We start from the raw sequence: 19,238 nt of genomic DNA on the forward strand, positions 1-19,238 counted from the left end.
GGAGCTAACCAAAAGCCCCGTGTCACTCTTGGGGAAGGGAGGGACTAAGACAAGAAGAGTGCTGAACTCATTGCCAAACCCAGAACTCCCATATGGCAGTGCAAGATGTTTGCCATGCAAACGTTGGCTTTTCACAGGTATATGTCAGTAAGCATCACTTTCCCACCACCCGAAAATGATGGGAAAATTGTCATTGTTAATAATCAAAATGAACAAAGGGGGACTGTGACAAGTGTGTCTACAGAAAGGCTAACAAGGGTCCCAGTGCTGTGCACAGGAACACATCAGAGGTGAAGTGGAGGAGTTTAAAGGTGCACCTGATGGCCCAACTGGACAGTAGATACATTGGGATCCACCTGCTTTTTAGTGCTTGAGGTGAAATTTCCTCCAGTTCAGAGCACCCTCACAAGTCCTCTGCACCACCTCAAACCTTCTTAGACCTTGTGTGAACCCTCTGTGTGGGGTGAATCTCACTCCTGCTCTGAGAGGAAAGATGGTCCCGTGGTTAGAATACTAGCTACAAGCTCAGGAGAACCAATTTCAGTTTCTTGCTTCACTACAGACTTCCTGTGTGACCTTGGGCAGGTTACTTAGTCTCTGTGTGCCTCAGTTAATAGCATTTCCCTAACTCTTGTGCATATTGTGGGGATAAATGCACCATAGATTGTGAGGCACTCAGACAATATGGTAATGGGGAAGGGGGGAGATAAGTATCACAGATAGAAATTAGATAGCAAGAAAGCTGTGAAATATTAAAATGTCAAATATCCTGATTTGATTGCTAAATCTCGACTATTACAGTCATTACATCTTGCACAAATAAAAAGTAGTACGCCAGGGTAGTTTTTTCCTCACCTGGTAGTGAAAACTCACTTGGAAGTAAGCATTAGCATCATTCACTGACATTCCTAAACGGAGCTAATTGGATCCTTCCAAATCTCATTCTTAATTGTCTAGTTATTAATCAAGCTGGACCCCAGGCACTTACTTTCAGTCACAATCAAGGACACAGTGTAGATAATATCAGCATGGTCATTGGAAACGATGCACTTGTAGTTATCAGCATCATCCGCGGTGAGGGATTCCAGCTGGAAGAAGAAACACTTTCGTCCTCTTTGTCCATGTGTTAGTGGCTCAAATGTATTGAAGTGGACTCAGGAATTCCATTATGTATTTATTTTTAAACCCTATTTTTCCACTAGTTTATGAAATCATCTGTTGACAGTAGAAACCCTTCAGGGAGCACCTTGGAGCCCAATCCTGCAACCCCCTACTCAAGCGATTAAGGAAATTAAGGTCAAGCACTACAGACCTGATCCAAAGCCTACTGAAGTCAGTGGAGCTTAGGTGCCTAATGACTTTTAAGGATCTGGGGCAGGGAGTCTAAATTTACTCCAATAAGCTTTGGATCAGGCCCTATATTTAGAGATTCTTGCCCTGAAATGGGATATATTATCAGCAAAAACAGCTGAGTTTCTTCCCTGGTCTGTCCTTTAGGCTGGCCCTCTGCGCAGAGATGAATGTAACCCAAACCATGCGTGGACAGCATCCAACAAAGAACAGGACAGCTACCAGGCACTGGGTTTGAGGCCCATGGAATAGATGGGTTTTCATGAGGGAGCTTTGTGGAGGAGTACAGGGAAGGAGCTTGGGATGCATCAGCTGGCAGGCTGGTGAGCATAAAGGACTGCCTTGAAGATGACATGAATTAGGATAGGGTCAAGAACAGAGTGATGGGAGACATGCAGGAAGGTGGACATAAGGGCAGAACTTTTGTTGCAAATGACCTCAAATACGAAATAGGGCTGAAATGGGACATAAGTGATACTAAATAATGCCGGTGGACCATCATTTCCATTACAGTAGTGCCTGGCAACCCCAGTGAAAAATGACGGCCCCAGAGTGCTAGACCCTGTACAAATAAGTACCATAGAAAATGGTCTGTGCTCATGATCAAGGCCCTGTGCTCAGTACAGCGCTGAATGTCATCATCTATACATCAAAAGCAATCCCCGCAAATCCTACAGCAGGACTATGGCAAACTACAGAATCTTAGACCATTGCTGAAGAATGCTGTAGTGCTTTTTTATAGAGATAATGATAACACAATCAATTACAAGCCAAAAATAGTGAAAGACATGCATTACCTTTAGCACAAACTCCTTATTGATACTATCAAAAAACATTTTTGAACCTTCTTTTATTGGTATCCCACTTTCTCTTTTCCATGTTACACTGGGCTTGGGGTTACCTTTCACTTTAGCTCGAAATACTGCTTTGTCTCCTGAAATTCAAGGAGGAGAAATATTAGAGTGAGGAATTGAAAAGGAACAACATTTATCCATTATGTAGTTTCTCTACATTCACCTAAATTACTTGGGGTCATCTTAACAGTATAAGCACTTTTCCTTTTTGGAAAAGGTCAGATTAATGTAATTATATTGATTCCAGTGGAGTTATACTGGGGGTTATACTGGCTCATTAAAAGTGATCTGCACTTTTAGGAAAACGTAAAAATGGGATTGTCCCCTTTATGTGAAAGTTGGGCACTGAAGACTTGAAAAGTCTTTCTTTCTGTTTTACATTGGACATTCATATCTTGTATACTCCGCTTTTCCTGGAAGACACTATGGATGACTGGAGAACTTATTTATTTACATGTTTATTTACAAGGGTCATGTTCTGCTGGCCTTACTTAGGCAAAACTTCCCCAGATGGGAGGTTTGCCTGAGGAAGGCAGGCATGATTAATTGGCTCTCACTGAGGACTGATCTGCACCTTTGAAGTCAACAGGAGTTTTGCCATATACTTCAATGTGAGCAGGGCAAGGCCCTAAAAATAAAAGTTGATATATACCTGACCAAATGGATGAGTACACAGGGCAGGCATTTGCAAATGAAATCAGGTATTTGCATGCACAGTTACTAGGGCTGTTGATTAATCGCAGTTAACTCAAGCGATTGACTCAAAAAAATTAATGGTGATTAAAAAAATTAACTGCGAATAGTTACAGTTTTAATCGCACTGTTAAACAATAGAATACCAACTGAAATGTATAAAATATTTTGGATGTTTTTCTACATTTTCATATATATTGTATTCTGTGTTGTGACTGAAATCAAAGTGTATATTTTTGATTATAAATATTTGCACTGTAAAAATGATAAACAAAAGAAATAGTATTTTTCAATTCACCTCATACAAGTACTGTAGTGCAATCTCTGTCGTGAAAATGCAACTTACAAATGTAGATTTTTTTTGTTACATAACTGCACTCAAAAACAAAACAATGTAAAACTTCAGAGCCTACAAGTCCACTCAGTCCTATTTCTTTTTCAGCCAATCACTAAGAGACAAACAAGTTAGTTTACATCTACAGGAGATAATGCTGCCCTCTTCTTATTTACAATGTCATCAGAAAGTGAGAACAAGCATTTGCTTGGCATTTTGTAGCCAGCATTGCAAGGTATTTAGGTGGCAGATATGCTAAACAGAAGTCTTAAAAGAGCAACACTCTGATGCAGAAACTACAGAATCCAAACCACCAAAAAAGGAAAAAAAAAAAAACTTCTGATGGTGGCATCTGACTCAGATAATGAAAATGAACATGCATCGCTCCACACTGCTTTGCACTGTTGTTGAGCAGAACCCGTCATCAGCATGGACGCATGTCCCCTGGAATGGTGGTTGAAGCATGAAGGAACATATGAATCTTTAGTGCATCTGGCACATAAATATCTTGTGATGCCGGCTACAACAGTGCCATGCGAATGCCTGTTCTCACTTTCAGGTGACATTATAAATAAGAAGAAGGCAGCATTATCGCCTGCAAATGTAAACAAACTTGTTTGTCTGAGTGATTGGCTGAAGTAGGACTGAGTGGACTTGTAGCCTCTAAAATTGTACACTGTTTTATTTTTGAATGCAGGTTTTTTTTGTACATAATTCTACATTTGTAAGTTCAATTTTCATGATAAAGTGATTGCATTACAGTACTTGTATTATGTGAACTGAAAAATATTTTTTCTTTTGTTTTTTTGCAGTGCAAATACTTGTAATGAAAAATAAATATAAAGTGAGCACTGTACACATCATATTCTGTGTTGTAATTGAAATAAATTTATTTGAAAATGCAGAAAACATCCAAAAATATTTAAATAAATGGTATTTTATTAATGTTTACAGTGCGATTAATCGCAATTAATTTTTTAATCACGCGATTAATCGCGATTAATTTCTTTAATCGCTTGACAGCCCTAACAGTTACCCATTTTGTGTGTTCAACTACATGTTTTGCACATGCAATGCCCTGTTTGCATCCACATGTGCAGGTTTGGTGTGTCCACTTCAGACACCTGTTTTGAAATATTATATCTTTAGTGTCCTGGTAATGAGGTGACTTTTCAGTGGAATGGGGTGCTGCTTACCCTCAGGGGCTGTCAGTGGATGAGGCTTCTCCACAAATTCAGGGATGCTTTCTCCTAAAGGGATCTCAAAGGAGCGTGTCACCATGCTGAAGGACTCCACAGTGGTAGAAGATTTCCTAGAAACAACTGCCTCTATTAGAAGAAAAATATATTAGTCAGGAGGAACAGAAATGTGGCTTTTGAGGTGTTTATTTGTTGTGGGGAAGGGCTCCCCAATGTCCATTAATTATACTGAAAATTATTTAGATCATCTGAAACCCTGATAGAAGGATGGCTCAGTGCACAGGGCACTAGCCTGGGGACTTGAGAGACTTGAGATCCTGCTTCACCACAGACTTTCTGTGTGACTTTGGACAAGTCACTTAGTCTCTCTGAGACTAAGTTCCCCATCTGTAAAATGGGTATAATAGCACTTCCCTACCTCACAAGGGTTGTTGTGAAGATAAATACATCATCTATTGTGAGGCACGCATATACTATGAAAATGAAGGCTATTTAAGTACTTTAGATAGAAAACCTGCTTATCAAAAGATAAGTCCCTTGAAGAGGTTTCAATAACTGCAGTTGTCATGGACTTTGCACTGGGTTTTAGCCTCCTAAGCCCTGTTTTTTGCCTGTGATATCTAGACTGGTCCATGGACTGATTTGCATCAACCATCTTCTTCCATGCAGTCAGAAATGCAAGCATTACAAGGAAAGACCACTCTTTATGTTAGCCAGATTTATAATCTAAAAGCCATGACAACACCCTTTGAGGTTGTATCAGCTTCCAGAGACTGAAAAGATACTTGCCTCCCACAATCTTGGTGGTCTGAGACATATGTTGCATCTGGGAGCTGGAGACTTTAATGGAGTGATGTTGCTGGACCATGGTTTCCATTTGCATGACTCTGGTTGCCATGATGAAAATATCTTGATTTCTGCACCTCTCAGTATGTGTGCGAACTTTGGTGGGGAGAAAGGGGAGACAGAATGGAATTCAGAATAAAAAAAAAACATGCCTAGCTGATCCACTCAGACATAAGGCCTTCCAGTGCCATTTCTGCACTTGTATTTTTTCAGCAAATCAGGATAATGTTCTGTGGTGGACTATCACAGAACAACAATTTCAGCACTTATCAACCCAAGGGCTAAAAGGATAAGATTTTGAAAATATTCATTTCAGAAGGCTCCAAGATGCTGCCTTTTTGATCAAAATTAGTGAATGTAAGAATGACTATACTGGGTCAGACCAATGGTCCATCTAGCCCAGTGGTTCTCAACCAGGGGTATATGTACCCATGGGGCTACATGAACTCAGCTAGATATTTGCCTAGTTTTACGACAGGCTACATAAAAAGCACTAATTAAAATTTCGTACAATGAGCTGTTTATATTGCTCTATGTCCTATACACTGATATGTAAATACAATATTTATATACTTATATATTGAAAGTACAATATTTCAGTTGATTTATTTTATAATTTATAATTAAAATCAGCAATTTTTCAGAAATAGCGTGCTGTGACACTTTTGTATTTTTATATCTGATTTTGTAAGCAAGTAGATTTTAAGAGAGGTGAAATTTGGGGTACACAAGACAAATCAGACTCCTGAAAGGGGTACAGTAGTCTGGAAAGATTGAGAGCCACTGATCTAGCCCAATATTCTCTTTCTGACAGTGACCAGTGCCAGATGCCAGGGATTTGGAACAATCAAATTTTTGAATTGCTCCAGTCTGGCTCCGCTCCAGCTCCGGGCAAAAATCTACTGGTCTGCTCCAGCTCCGGGCTCCGCTCCAAAGCCCTGCCAGATACTTCAGAGGGAATGAACAAAACAGGGCAATTCTGAGTGATCCATCCCCTGTTGTTCAGTCCCACATTGTGGTAGTTGGAGGTTTAGGGACACCCAGAACCTGGGGTTGCGTCTCTGACCATGTTAGCTAATAGCCATTGATGGACCTATCCTCCACAAATTTATCTAATTATATTTTTAACCCAGATACAGGGGCGGCTCCAGACCCCAGCACGCCAAGCGCGTGCTTGGGGCGGCATGCCGCGGGGGGTGCTCCGCCGGTCGCCGGGAGGGCGGCAGGTGGCTCCGGTGGACCTCCCGCAGGCGTGGCTGCAGAAGGTCAGCTGGTCCCGCGGCTTCGGTGGAGCATCCGCAGGCACGTCCGCGGGACCAGCGACCGACAGAGCGCCCCCTGCGGCATGCCGCCGTGCTTGGGGCAGCGAAATGGCTAGAGCCGCCCCTGCCCAGATATACATTTGGTCTTCACAGCATCCTATGGAAAAAGTTCCACAGGATGACTGTGAGTTGTTCCTTTCATTTGTTTTAAACCTGCTGCCTATTAATTTCATCAAGTGACACCCCCCCCCAGGTACTCGTGTTACGTGAATGGGTAAATACAACTTCTTTATTCACTTTCTTCATATCATTCATAATTTTAGAGTCCTCTAGCATATCCCTCCTTATTCATCTCTTTTCTAAATTGAACAGTCCCAGTTTTTTCATCTCTCCTCAGACAAAAACTGTTCTACACCCCTCACCATTTTCATTGCCCGTCTCTGCACCTTTTCCATTTCTAATATATCCTCATTGAGTTGTGGCTATCATAACTGCACACAGTATTCAAGGTGTAGGTATACAATGGATTTATATAGTGGCATAATATTTTCTGTCCTATCATCTCTCCCTTTTCTAATGGTTCCTAACATTCTGTTCACTTTTTTGACTGCTGCTGCACATTGAGCGGATGTTTTCAGAGAACTATCCAGGAATCCTCCATGATTTCTTTCTTGAGCGGTAACAGCTAATTTAGACCCCATCATTTTGTATTTAAATTTGGGATTATGTTTTCCAATGTGAATTACTTTGCACTTATCAAAACTGAATTTCTCCTGCCATTTTGTTGCCCATCACCCAGTTTAGTGAGATCCCTTTGTAATTCTTCACCGTCGGCTTTGGACTTAACTATCTTGAGTAATTTAGTATCATCTGCAAATTTTGCTACCTTACTGTTCATCCCTTTTTCCAGATTATTTATGAATATGTTGAACAGTACAGTACAGGTCCATGGGGAACCCTGCTATTTACCTCTCTCCATTATGAAAACTGACCATTCATTCCTACCCTTTGTTTCCTATCTGTTAACCAGTTACTGATCCATGAGAGGACCTTCCCTCTTATCCCACAACTGCTTATTTTGCTTAAGAACTTTTGGTGAGGGACCTTGTCAAAGGCTTCCTGAAATATATTAACTGGATCACCCTTGTCCACATGCTTGTTGATACCCTCAAAGAATATTAATAGATTGGTGAGGCATGTTTTCCCTTGATAAAAGCCCTGTTGACTCTTCCCCAACATATTGTGCTTATGAGTCTGATAATTATGTACTTTACTATAGTTACAACCAATTTCCCTGGTACTGAAGTTAGGCTTATTGGTCTTTAATTGCCAGGATCACCTCTGGAGCCTTTTTTAAAAATAGGCACTATATGAGCTACTCTCCAGCCACCTGGTACAGAGGCTGATTTAAGCAATAGGCTACATACCACAGTTAGTAGTTTGGCAATTTCATATCTGAGTTTCTTCACAGCTCTTGGGTGAATACCATCTGGTCCTGGTGACTTATTACTGTTTAATTTATCAGTTTGTTCCCAAACCTCCTCTACTAACATCTCAGTCTGGGACAGTTCCTCAGATTTGTCACCTAAAAAGAAGGGCTCAGCTGTGGGGTCCTCTGTCACATCCTCTGCAGTAAAGACTGATGCAAAAAATTAATTTAGCTTCTCCACAACAGCCTTGTCCTTGAGTGCTCTTTTAGCACCTTGATTGTCCACTGGCCCCACTGACTCTTTGGCAGGCTTCCTGCTTCTGATATATTTACTTTTTTCTTGTTGTTAGTTTTTAATGTCTTTAGCCAGCTGTTCTTCAAATTCTTTCTTGGCCTGACTTCTCATACTTTTACACATGAGTTGCCAGAGCTTGTGCTCCTCTCTGTTCCCCTCACTAGGAGTGCTTTTAGCTATTTATTGTTTGAGGACTGGCTCCTCAACTGGTGTAAACCAGCGTAATTGGTGTTTTCAGCTAGATCGATTTACACCAGCTGAGGAGCTGGCTGTGACCATAAAATATACTGCACTGCATTAGCTCTGATCATTTATTAAAAGGTTTTAGGGTGTGTCCCTGCAACCTTCACTCATGTAACTAGCACTTACTAACCGGAGTCATCTCACTGAAGCCCACTCACTGAAACAAAGACCGTTCTGTGTAATTAGACACTTACACCCTCATTTTGCACCATGAAAGTCAATAGGAGCTTTGCCACTGGTGTGCACGGGAGCAGGAGCAGGCCCCTGATGCCTATTCATTCTATTTTACTCAGAGTTTTTTAATCCACTAATTTTAAAAAGTGAATCAGAGAAGGAGGGACAGAATTTCCCTAAGCAAGGCCCAGAGCAGGAAGTTCAACTCTGGGTGCATCCCACAGCTGGCAGCAGGGGACAGGCAGGTCCATATGCCTTGGGTGGAGCTGCAGGAAGCAGTGTGTCTCAGGCAGGCACATCACCTCTGAAAGGAGCATACCCACTGTGCTACCCTGGAACAGTGTGCAGTATTCACTTCCTCCTCAGCAGGGCCGGGGGAGGAGGCCAAACCCTCTTTCTGCTCCCGCTAGCAATACTCATACCAACAGCAGTGTTAGAACCCAGTAACCCTTGCACTAGTGCAATCACAATGGGTATTGGTCATGCCCACCCAGTGCACTGTAGGAGTGGAAAGGATGCTTGACTCTCCCTCTGCTTGCTCAAAGACTGGGTACCGTTAACACCTTAACATTTTGTTTCCCTAGTGCTAAAAGTCCACTTTGGGAACTGATATACAATGAAGACTAGAACATAGATCCATGAGTCCCTGACACACTCTTGTGGCATTAAAGAATCATGTCAGAGCAGAGAACCATCATCTGGAACCTGATCTCCTCTCACTCAGCTTTCCTGTAACAAGGACCTGGTCTGGTGTGGGTTGAGATTATGTTACACCTCCAGGGGATGCAGGGCAGAAGGCACAATCCATGGGGAAGGGGAACTTTAAGCTACCTTTATGACTGTGTGTGACCAGAGGCCAGGCTTATTGGTGATGTCGCCTAGCGATGAGGTCTTGGGCTCTCAATTTCCTCTCGGTCGCTGATGCTGCCTCTAGGCAACTAGTTGTGACCGAAGGCCAGGCTTATCGGTGGCATCGCCTAGTGGTTATGTTGTTGGGCACTCAAATTTCCTCCTCTCAGTCTCTGATGCCACCTGACGGCAACTCCTCTAGTAGTGGGATGGCCTACCTTTTGGTGGGCGGCAACTCAGCCCTCTGTCTGGGTCATCAATTCAAACCCTTTGGGTAGCATTGTCCAGTGAACTGTAGAGGGCCTTGCATCCTTACAACTGGGAAGGACCCTCACTCTATCACTTGGCCTGCGTAGGTGGCTTATCCTTGCCACGACGCTTTCAGCATGTCTATCTTCTCTTTACACCTGGGAGGGGTGGAAGTGAGGTTTATGCTCCTATCTGGGGGGTTGGAAGTGGAGTCCAGGCCTTCCACTCCACCAGGCTTTGACCCAGGGCACTATGAGAAGCAAACTATGACAGGCACCAGGGAGCGCCCCAAGACTGCCTTGCTGGGCCGCTTTCTACCATCCACCCCTCTGCAGGCTCAAAGTCCAACTTAAAGTAGCAGCGGGGGAAAAGGGTAACTGATCCTTCAGCCCAGCTGGGCGCTGCTGGTAGTCCCTTGTTCCCCAATGGAGGCTTCTGTGGCAGCTTGGGTCAGGAGCTGTCAGGGTATATATATTCTGTTCCCCCATCTGCCCCCATTGTCTGATTCCCTTTAAGATCCTTCCTCCAGTGGGAGCATGCTCTGATGGTTGGGGGGAAGGGGCAGGGTCCCTGCTGGGACCAGAACTGCTCCATAACCTCTTCAGTTCTAGTGTGGGATTTATATACCCCACCACAGCATGAGATTTTGGGCTGCCAGTGGGGACAAGATGGCTCCCTGCATAAATGAGAGCCTCTCCAGGGGTGTTCTAATTTATGGCGGCCTCCCATGGGCTGCCTCACAGTCCAAAATCTCCATAGCATCATGTGCTAAGAGTGAATCCCCATCCTATCACTGATATGCCCCCTCCCACCCTGTCCCCTAAACCAGGGTGTACAAGGGAGGCCAGTTTAGCATCCCTATGCCTGTACTGGAGGGAAGTCTCCCTTGGCTCCTTGTGGGTAGAGGATAGGTGAGGAGGTACAGTTCCAGTCCCGGTACATCCCCAGAGTTCCCTTGGTCCCTGTGGCTTTCTCTGTTCCACTCAGACTTCATCTTACTGATAAGATTTGGAAAAGTTGTGACTATCTGGAAACAATAAGCTTGCTAAGAGGGAGGTGAAGGAAGATTTCTGCTTTCACAGACCACCTTAAATGTCTTCCTTCCCCTCACCTCTCTTGTTCAAGGGGTCGCTTGCTAATGGAGTGGGGAGATCGGCTAATGTGGCCTGCATCTTGCAGGAGGTCAGACTAGATGATCATATTGGTCCCTTCTGATCTATGATTCTATGATTCTTCTCTCACCTTTCCTCCCTGGCATATGATATTTTTTGGCACAGGTGATGGTCATGGGTGGGACTGGGCAAAGGACAGGAGAGGGGAAATTCTTTCTAATACCAAACACACTGGGAAGAACCACATTTTGCTCTGACTTACACTGGAAGCCATAGGTGCCGACTTTTACTTTTTCACCCCCACTCCGTCCTGAGACCCACCACCACTCCGCTCCCTCCCCAAGACCCCCGCTGCTCTCCGCCTTCCCCCAACCCCTTCCTTGAGCCTACAAACAGCTGACTGGGGGGTGCCGCCCAACAGCTGTGGCTGGTGAGTGCTACAGCCCCAGAGCACTCAAGGTGTCAGCACCTATGCTGGAAGCAGGTGCTAATGGGAGAAATGTATTTATCACACTCCTTTGATCACCTCACCTGCTCCTCTGCCCCATAAGCCATACGGCTTGGGACTTACTCTAAGATTTCGAAACCTTAAGCAACTTCACACAGTTTCCATTGTTTAAAAATCAACCTCCACAGAAATGCTTCTTCCTCTCCTCCCAAATGTGGAATTGCCTCTCCCTCCAAATTACCCTTGCCTGAGCCAAAGAAGAAGCAAGTTTCAATCCTGGGCCAGCGACAACTTTTCTATACATAAAAATGTCATTGCTTAAGGTCTGCTACTTTGCACAGAGCTTTATACCATTAGAGATTACTTGCTTCCCTGTGGGACTAGCATGACCTTCAAAGGCCCAAAATATTGGACTTTAAAGATAAGGCATTTACTGTCATATATTGCTGCCCATCAACAGGGTCCAATTTGTACCTAGGTCTTTGAGCAAGAAAGAATACAAAATGACAGTGTAGGCAAATCTTTTCCCCTCAGGGGCAGAGATAAATCATAGAGAACATATATAAATTGGGTGACCCCACCACACAGAGGTGATTTTCACCTGTTCTTTCTTGTGTGATTACTACACCATATTTATTTTGATTGCATCTTATTAAATATCTGCAAGTAAAGTTGGGTCTTGAGAAATGGATGGTCAACACCATTAAAGTACACGTGACAAAGATTTGGTGTGAAGAATGGTAATTTTGTGCCAGTTGCTGAAGATCAAGATGGAAAAGGTTGTCTAGCCCATCCTCAAGCTAGTGTAGGATTATTCCCTATAGTGTATTTTCTACAGCGTTTTAAGACTAGTTTTAAATGCCTCCAGCAATGGTGCTTCAAGGTGGTATTTCATGAGGTTCATTGGTTTTTAACTGTCAATCCTCCCACCCCAAAACAGTGAACAAAACAAAAATTAAAATAAAGCTAAAAACATGTCAGAGAACACTTTTCCACCCCAGATACCCACAGAAAAGACACTTAGCGAATATCCAGTGATTTAACATTATAGGCAATATGTATTCATGTAAAGTTTACCTTTTCTTCAAGCTGTCACGATCCTGGTTGAGCCCTACTATGAGTTTTCAGACCATCAGTGGATCCTTCTGTATCTTTTGGCTGATGGGAAGCACTGTAGACAGTTGCAGTCTCAGGAAGACAGCTGGGTCCCTCAGCACAGGACAAATATGGATCTAAGCAGTTCAAACTTTAAATACATACTGGCCTCTTGTGGGCTATGTAGTTACATTCATTACACTGACTTCAGCAGTTTCACATGCTTGGAGGAATAGGATGATAAAATCTTAAGGGCAAGGATGACTATATAACAAGAATAACCTGTCTGAAGGTCAAAGAGATGGCTTCTTGCAGCTTTTCTCAAGATATATCAGGGTGTGATTTCAAGATCTTGACCAAGCTCAGGTACCTTTTTATATTCAACTTAACTGTTTTATTTTGTTTGTTTTCAAATATAAAACATTTGGGGTCAGATTTTCAAAAGAATTCAGCACCCAAGAGCTTCTGTTAAGGCACCTAAATAAGAGACCTGATTTTCAAAAAAGCTCAGCACTCATCGAACAACCTAAATGAAAAGGCCAGATTTTTAAAAAAAATGCTCAACACTTAGCAGTCTCTGTTGTTCACAAATCTGTCCACTTAAGTTTCCAAATGGGAACAGAGCTCTTTTGAAAATGGGTACTGAGCTTTTTTGAAAATCTACCCTTTTATATTCAGCAATCAACTCTAGATTCTGCCATCCTTCCATGTGGAGTAGTACTTTACTGAAGGAATAGTCCCGCTGAAATCAATGGAAGTTCTCACAGAACAGGGTACTTCTCAGCATGAGTAAAGGTAGCATGATCTGACCATTCAGCTCTTTCATTTTATTTGACATAAAGTAATACTAAAATAATAAATGCATAACAGTAACAACAACCACCACCTTAAATTTATATAGCACTTTCCATTCCAAAGGATCCAGACCTGACCTCTTGTTTGTGCCGTGGCTGAAGTAGCGACCACACATTGTTTATCTTCATTGGATGGCCATTCAAAGTGCAGTTAAACTGATTACCCTGGATTTATGCTAGGTGTAAATGAGAGCTGAGTCTGGCCCAGGATGACTCTGGGAAATAATCTACCATTACTTTTAAAAAGTATAGGAGCCTAGCAAAATGAAGACCTGAATGCAAAGAAATCTCCATCACTAGTTGGTTTCCAAAGGTCATCAGAGAGAAATGACTTGCATGCAAAACCTCCAAAGCTTTCAAATGGGAAGTTCATGGAATATACAACCATGTGTTGATTTCTAATATCCTAGCAGAAAGAGATGATAAAAAAAACCCAGTAAAGAAATATACAGAAACTGAAACAATGTGTATTTTTCCACAGAGCATAAAAGAGCCATATGCCGGGCATAATTTAACACCCACAGTAGTGTTTGCTGGATAAAAATGGGATTCAATTACTATAGAAGCTCAGCTCTGTAAATTTTCCCTCACTCCTCTGAAACCTGGTGTTCCCACTAACACAGATGCCTTTATCAAAATGGAGTAGCATGTAAACTGCATTGGTCCTGGTTTCAAATGTCTATGGTAGTATTTGTTGCTTGCTACTAATAAATCCCTCAAGACATGACTTTTCACATTCTGCCCCTTCAAAATTCCAGAGCAGAAACAAGCAACCAAGGTAGATAGAAACAGTTGAGATTAATGCCATCCCTTCATGTTTGTTTCACAATCCTATTTAAATACTGTTCTCCCCATCTTTTCCACTCCTACTACTTAGGGTTCTAGCCTGACTTTTTGTCTACACACACACACACACACACACACTCACTCTCTCGATTTGCATGAGCCGTGCTCAGCATAACATCTGACAAGTGCAGGGGCAAATGTGGCTCTAAGCCACTTTTCCATTCTACCAATCCTGGTGGTCGCTGGGAGCTGTCTACCAGGTAGAGGAGTCTACCAGCCAGGGAGGGGAGAGCCAGCTTTACCACTCCTGGGAGGCAAGGGGAATTCTCAGCTACCATGTTAGGACAGGGCAATGAGGATCCATCCCCTGGTGTATGGTCACACCCTGAAGCAAACGAACCAACCAACCACCCGAGGATAGTTAGCTGAAAAATATTGCAGATTTCTCTCTTTTTTTAAAAAAAAAGTTTCAGGTCATATTTAAAGGCAGGATGAGAATTAAAATTGTGAAATGCTCCACCCCCTGGGGACCCCTACTGTACGCATTATAGCTGTGGCTGCAAAGCTCTGCTTTTTCCTTGAATTATTTTCATGACAGCTGCAGGCCCCATTAAGTCACTACAGCAGCAGTCCTTTGTCTGTAGAGGACAGAGCAAAGCTCATGGAAAGATCTAATTAATTAAGCCCCCGCATACCCATGTGAGCTGTGGTAAGGATGATTTCCCCCATTCTGCAGAAGAGTAAACCAATAGGAGCACTAGGCACTCAGTACCTAAACATTCAGGCTACTTAATAAGGTGCCTGAATGCATATTTAGTTACCTATCTTTGAAAAATCTGGAACATTGTATAAAATCTAGATATAGAGCCCCAGTCACCTGACTCCCAAGTCCTCTGCTCTAACTACTCCAACACATTCCCTCCCCTTCTTCTCCCTCCTATATGGGCAATATAATAGGGTGACCAGACAGCAAGTGTAAAAAAATCGGGACGGGGGGATAATAGGTCCCTATATAAGAAAAAAAACCCCAAAATCTGGACTGTCCCTATAAAATCGGGACATCTGGTCACCCTACAATGTAAGAACCCCCACTACGCTACCCTTTCCTTTGCTCCACAGACATCTACCAATATACCAGAGCTTCTTCTCAATTCTTCCATCTGATTTTCGTATGCACAGTCCAGGGGCACACAATTTAAGTATGCAAAGGAGAAGGATTAGAGCAGGAGGGGCCGTGCAGGATTCTTTCCTTTTGATCCCCGGAGAGAAGTACTGCTGCAAAAAGCCTTTGCCTTATAAGAAGAAAGCAGAAGACATGCAGCTGCCACTGGGACCAGAGGAACTAAAGTCAGACATAATAATAAAACTTTGACTCAGGGAAGCATTACAGCTTCTCAAAGGAGAAATCTTTGTAATAAGACACATGCTGCTACAGGAATTCTCTGTCCCATGGACTCAAAGATGTGCTGAAGTTAAAGGGGAAGCAGAGGAAACTGATCACATCAGAAGGGGACTGGCAAGACACACTCTAGAGGGCAGGAACAATTCCCAGAAAATGGTGACAATGAACATTTTAGAATAATAATGGTGCAGTGTGGTTCCTTGTTTGCATTCTGAGAAGCCTGAGAGAGATGAGACAAAGAAAAGCAGCACCTGAGCAACATGGTTGGAGAGAACAAAGGACTGGAAGTCAGGATACTGGCATTCTATCCATCTTCAGGCTTTTTACAGCAGTCCATCAACATAATAGCTTTCTTTTAGATACTATAAGCCATATTGCCAGCACTGAAACTAACTTGCTGCATAGCTCTGAATAAGTCACTTAACCTCTCTTTGCTTCTCAGGTTTCCCCATCAAGAAAATGGACATAATGCTAAGTAGCCTTTGCAGGCCTTAAGGGTATGGCTACACAGACATTAAACACCTGTGGCCCGCCCAGGTCAGCTGACTCTGGCTTGCAGGGCTGGGGCTGCAGGGCTGTAAATTTATGATATAGATGTTTGGGTGTGGGCTGGAGCCTGAGCTCTGGGACCTTGGGATCAGGGAGGGTCCAGAGCCAAGGCTCCAGCCTAAGACCAAATGTCTACATAACAATTTTTAGCCCCGCAGCCCAAACCCAAGTCAGTTGACCTAGGCCAGCTGCAACTGTGCCGCAGGTCTTCTATTCCAGTGTAGATGTACCGTACATGGCCTGTGTAGGCCACCTACATGGAAGTGAACTTCACACCAAGCTGCTGAATTCCATTTGGAATGTGGCGTCTATTGTACTAATGTATCTGGAGTCTGTGAGGAAAGTGACCACCACCTTGTACCGCAGTATAATGCATTCAACTGTCTGGGGTAGAGGAAGAATCCCTTCCTGACCTCAGAAGGCAATCAGCGTGCACACTGAAGCATGAGGACTGTCAGCCCTTAGAATGCTTTGCCCTCACAAGTACAGCTGCAAATGTTACTTTCACTCACTTGCATTTCTAATTCTCTCTTGAATGCTGCGAAACTATTTTTCTCTCTGGGAATCCTGAGCTGCCCCTTATTACCATATACTCGCATTTACCATCACAAATGTCAGAAATTACACACATATATTTAGGATTGGCAGGGTAGGGAAGAGAGTTTAACCTCACAGAAAATATGCTTTAATTTTTTTCCAAGCAAAAATACAAAATATTAGTTTCACTTAAAAACACCAATAGTTATGATTAAGAAGTTGTAAATTTAACCTCTCATTTTCTGTTTAACATCTCTCCCTGATAAAATTGCCACCAGCCATAACATCAAAATCCCAGTTCTCAGGCTTACAACCCAATCCAGATTCAGACATGCACCTCATAAGACTGTCCATGTGCAAGTTACACTGTCCCTCTGCTCCCCCTCCTGTCTCTACCTGAAACTGCAGGGTACTGAATTGGATAAAGCTGCTGTTTTCTGACCTCTTCAATCCCAAGCATTTTACTCTAAATAAATATGTGAGGTGTAGGAATAAATCCCAAAATAACTGGAGCCACTTCACCACAGTATATTCACGAGCTATGGCCAAGATTTGCGAAAGCGTCTAGTGATTTTGGGTGCCCAACTTGACACACCCTAAAGGTGCCTGATTTTCAGGAAATGCTCAAACTGGGCACCTAAAAATTAAGGCATCCAAAGTTCATAGTTACTTTTGAAAATCTTGGCCAGAATTCGGAGTGCTCTTAGGTGACTGACAAGAGTATTTTGCGAATAGTTTGCCAGAACAAGAATAAATACAATACTTAGACCTTGATTCTAAATGTGCTTAAGGTCTACACGGGGGGGGGGGGGGGGAGGAGGGGCACGGATCGATCTAAGATATGCGACTTCAGCTACGCTATTTGAGTAGCTGAAGTCGAAGTATCTTAGTTCGACTTACCTGGCTGTCCTCACGGTGGCAAGTCGACCGCCGCGGCTCCCCATCGACTCCGCTTATTCCTCCTGCCAAGGTGGAGTACGGGTATCGATTCGGGGATCGATTTATCGCGTCTAGATGAGACGCGATAAATCGATCCCCGATAGATTGATTACTACCCGCTGATCCGGTGGGTAGTGTAGATGTGGCCTAAGAGTTAAGCTTGGTCTCAGTGTTCATATAACAACAACAATAATGGGAATATCTAGCTCTTACATAGCACTTCTCATCTGTTGATCTCAAAGCACTTAACAAAGGATGGGAAGCATCATCACTGTCATTCTATTGCTGGGGGGGGGACTGAAGCAAGAGGTGTGGTTTGCCCAAAGTCGAACTGCAAGTCAATGAGAGAGTGACAAGCTCAACACAGATCCCTCCTCACTACCAGTCGTGGTGTCCTATTCACAGCATGTTTCACCCAGTGAGGCATGGAACTGCTCACATGACAAGACAGAAGGAAGACTATAACTGATTATGCTGAGAAAAATAATTTTTGGTGTGTTATAAAACCACACACTGGACACAAGAATTTGTTGTGGTCCTACGGGAAACACTTTGCACTACAGACGCTAACTGAGGTCTCTGGTATAGGATCATCTGCTGAGCTTTGTGGAGAGGGGAGGTAAAAGTGTGCTAGGTCTGTGTTTTTTCACTAGATAAAGAGTCTCCAATAATGAAAGTGGTAGTGCCCACTATCAGCGTAGTTCCCCCGTCCTTAGCAGGGCAGTTAAAGATTTAAACCTATTAAGTAGCAGGAAAGAAGTAATCCCGCCCATTCTAAACACCATATAAGATCACATAAGGTCACAAGAGGTGAGACAAGATGATCTAATAGTCCCTTCAGTTCTTAAACTCTATAAACGGAGAGAGAAATATGTGAATGATGTTAATTATGGGATGGCCAAGCAATAAGTAGGTGGATTAGTGCCAAGTTGGTAAAACAAAATAACATCTCACAAGGCATTTGAACATTTTGAGCGTGAGTAACTAGAATGCTCTGTCTGTGGTGATGCAAAGCAGCTGTAAAGCCATTTGAACCAGTCAGTTAAGCCAGGTTTATGGCTGCTTTGTATCAATGAATGGATGCAAAGCCATGAGAATGCACTGGTGAAACTGGCTGTACATTTTCAAGAGCCCCTCAGAGCATGCTACTAATGCAAAATGGGAGTGAGCAGCAGGCTAGTCTTCCTTAAGTTGATGTCCATGGAGCTACACTGATTTACAGCAGCTGAGCATCTAAGCCTCTGTGTTGATCTTACGGACCACTATTTATAGTAGTTCCTACTTTGTTTGCTGTGGGATGATTCTCTACTAGGAATTCTCAGAAAAGAGACAAATGTTTCGATTCAGCTACTGTCCCATACCCACATCACTATCCTTCAGCAACAAATAGTCTTTATTTGACACATGGCATAAATCGTGCAAAAACATATTGTTTTCTTCACTTACTTGGTTTGACACTGAAGGGCACCAAACATCTTAAAACATTATTGGGGGGGGGCAGTTTCCACTTACAATGCCATTCAGACCATCAGTGGTGCTTGTTTCTAAGAAAGGGTCATTAGATGGGGGGTAATTAGATTTATAATGTCACTCTTATAAAAAGTTGGTAGCAAGGAGAGTTAGGATAGCTGGTAAGTTTTACATAAAACAGTCATGTTATGCTCAAAATGCTTAAGTTTATTGCTCTATTTAATGATGACCAGCAGTATTTTAAAAAAGAACGCCAGTTCACTTGGTTA

The 19,238-nt window shown here is 42.9% G+C and overlaps 1 protein-coding gene across 1 annotated transcript in view; it reads right to left on the reverse strand.

Annotated features, from left to right (window-relative positions):
• The window catches only part of IGSF22 (immunoglobulin superfamily member 22), a 197,232-nt gene that overhangs the window by 36,943 nt on the left and 141,051 nt on the right, over positions 1-19,238 (reverse strand). Inside the window, 6 exon segments of the mRNA XM_039533179.1 lie at positions 989-1,088; positions 2,148-2,284; positions 4,428-4,559; positions 5,220-5,372; positions 7,589-7,595; positions 12,415-12,538. Of these exon segments, the coding sequence (XP_039389113.1) occupies positions 989-1,088; positions 2,148-2,284; positions 4,428-4,559; positions 5,220-5,372; positions 7,589-7,595; positions 12,415-12,538 (653 nt within the window).

Source organism: Mauremys reevesii, linkage group 4 (assembly GCF_016161935.1).
Source record: "Mauremys reevesii isolate NIE-2019 linkage group 4, ASM1616193v1, whole genome shotgun sequence".
NCBI lineage: Eukaryota > Metazoa > Chordata > Testudines > Geoemydidae > Mauremys > Mauremys reevesii.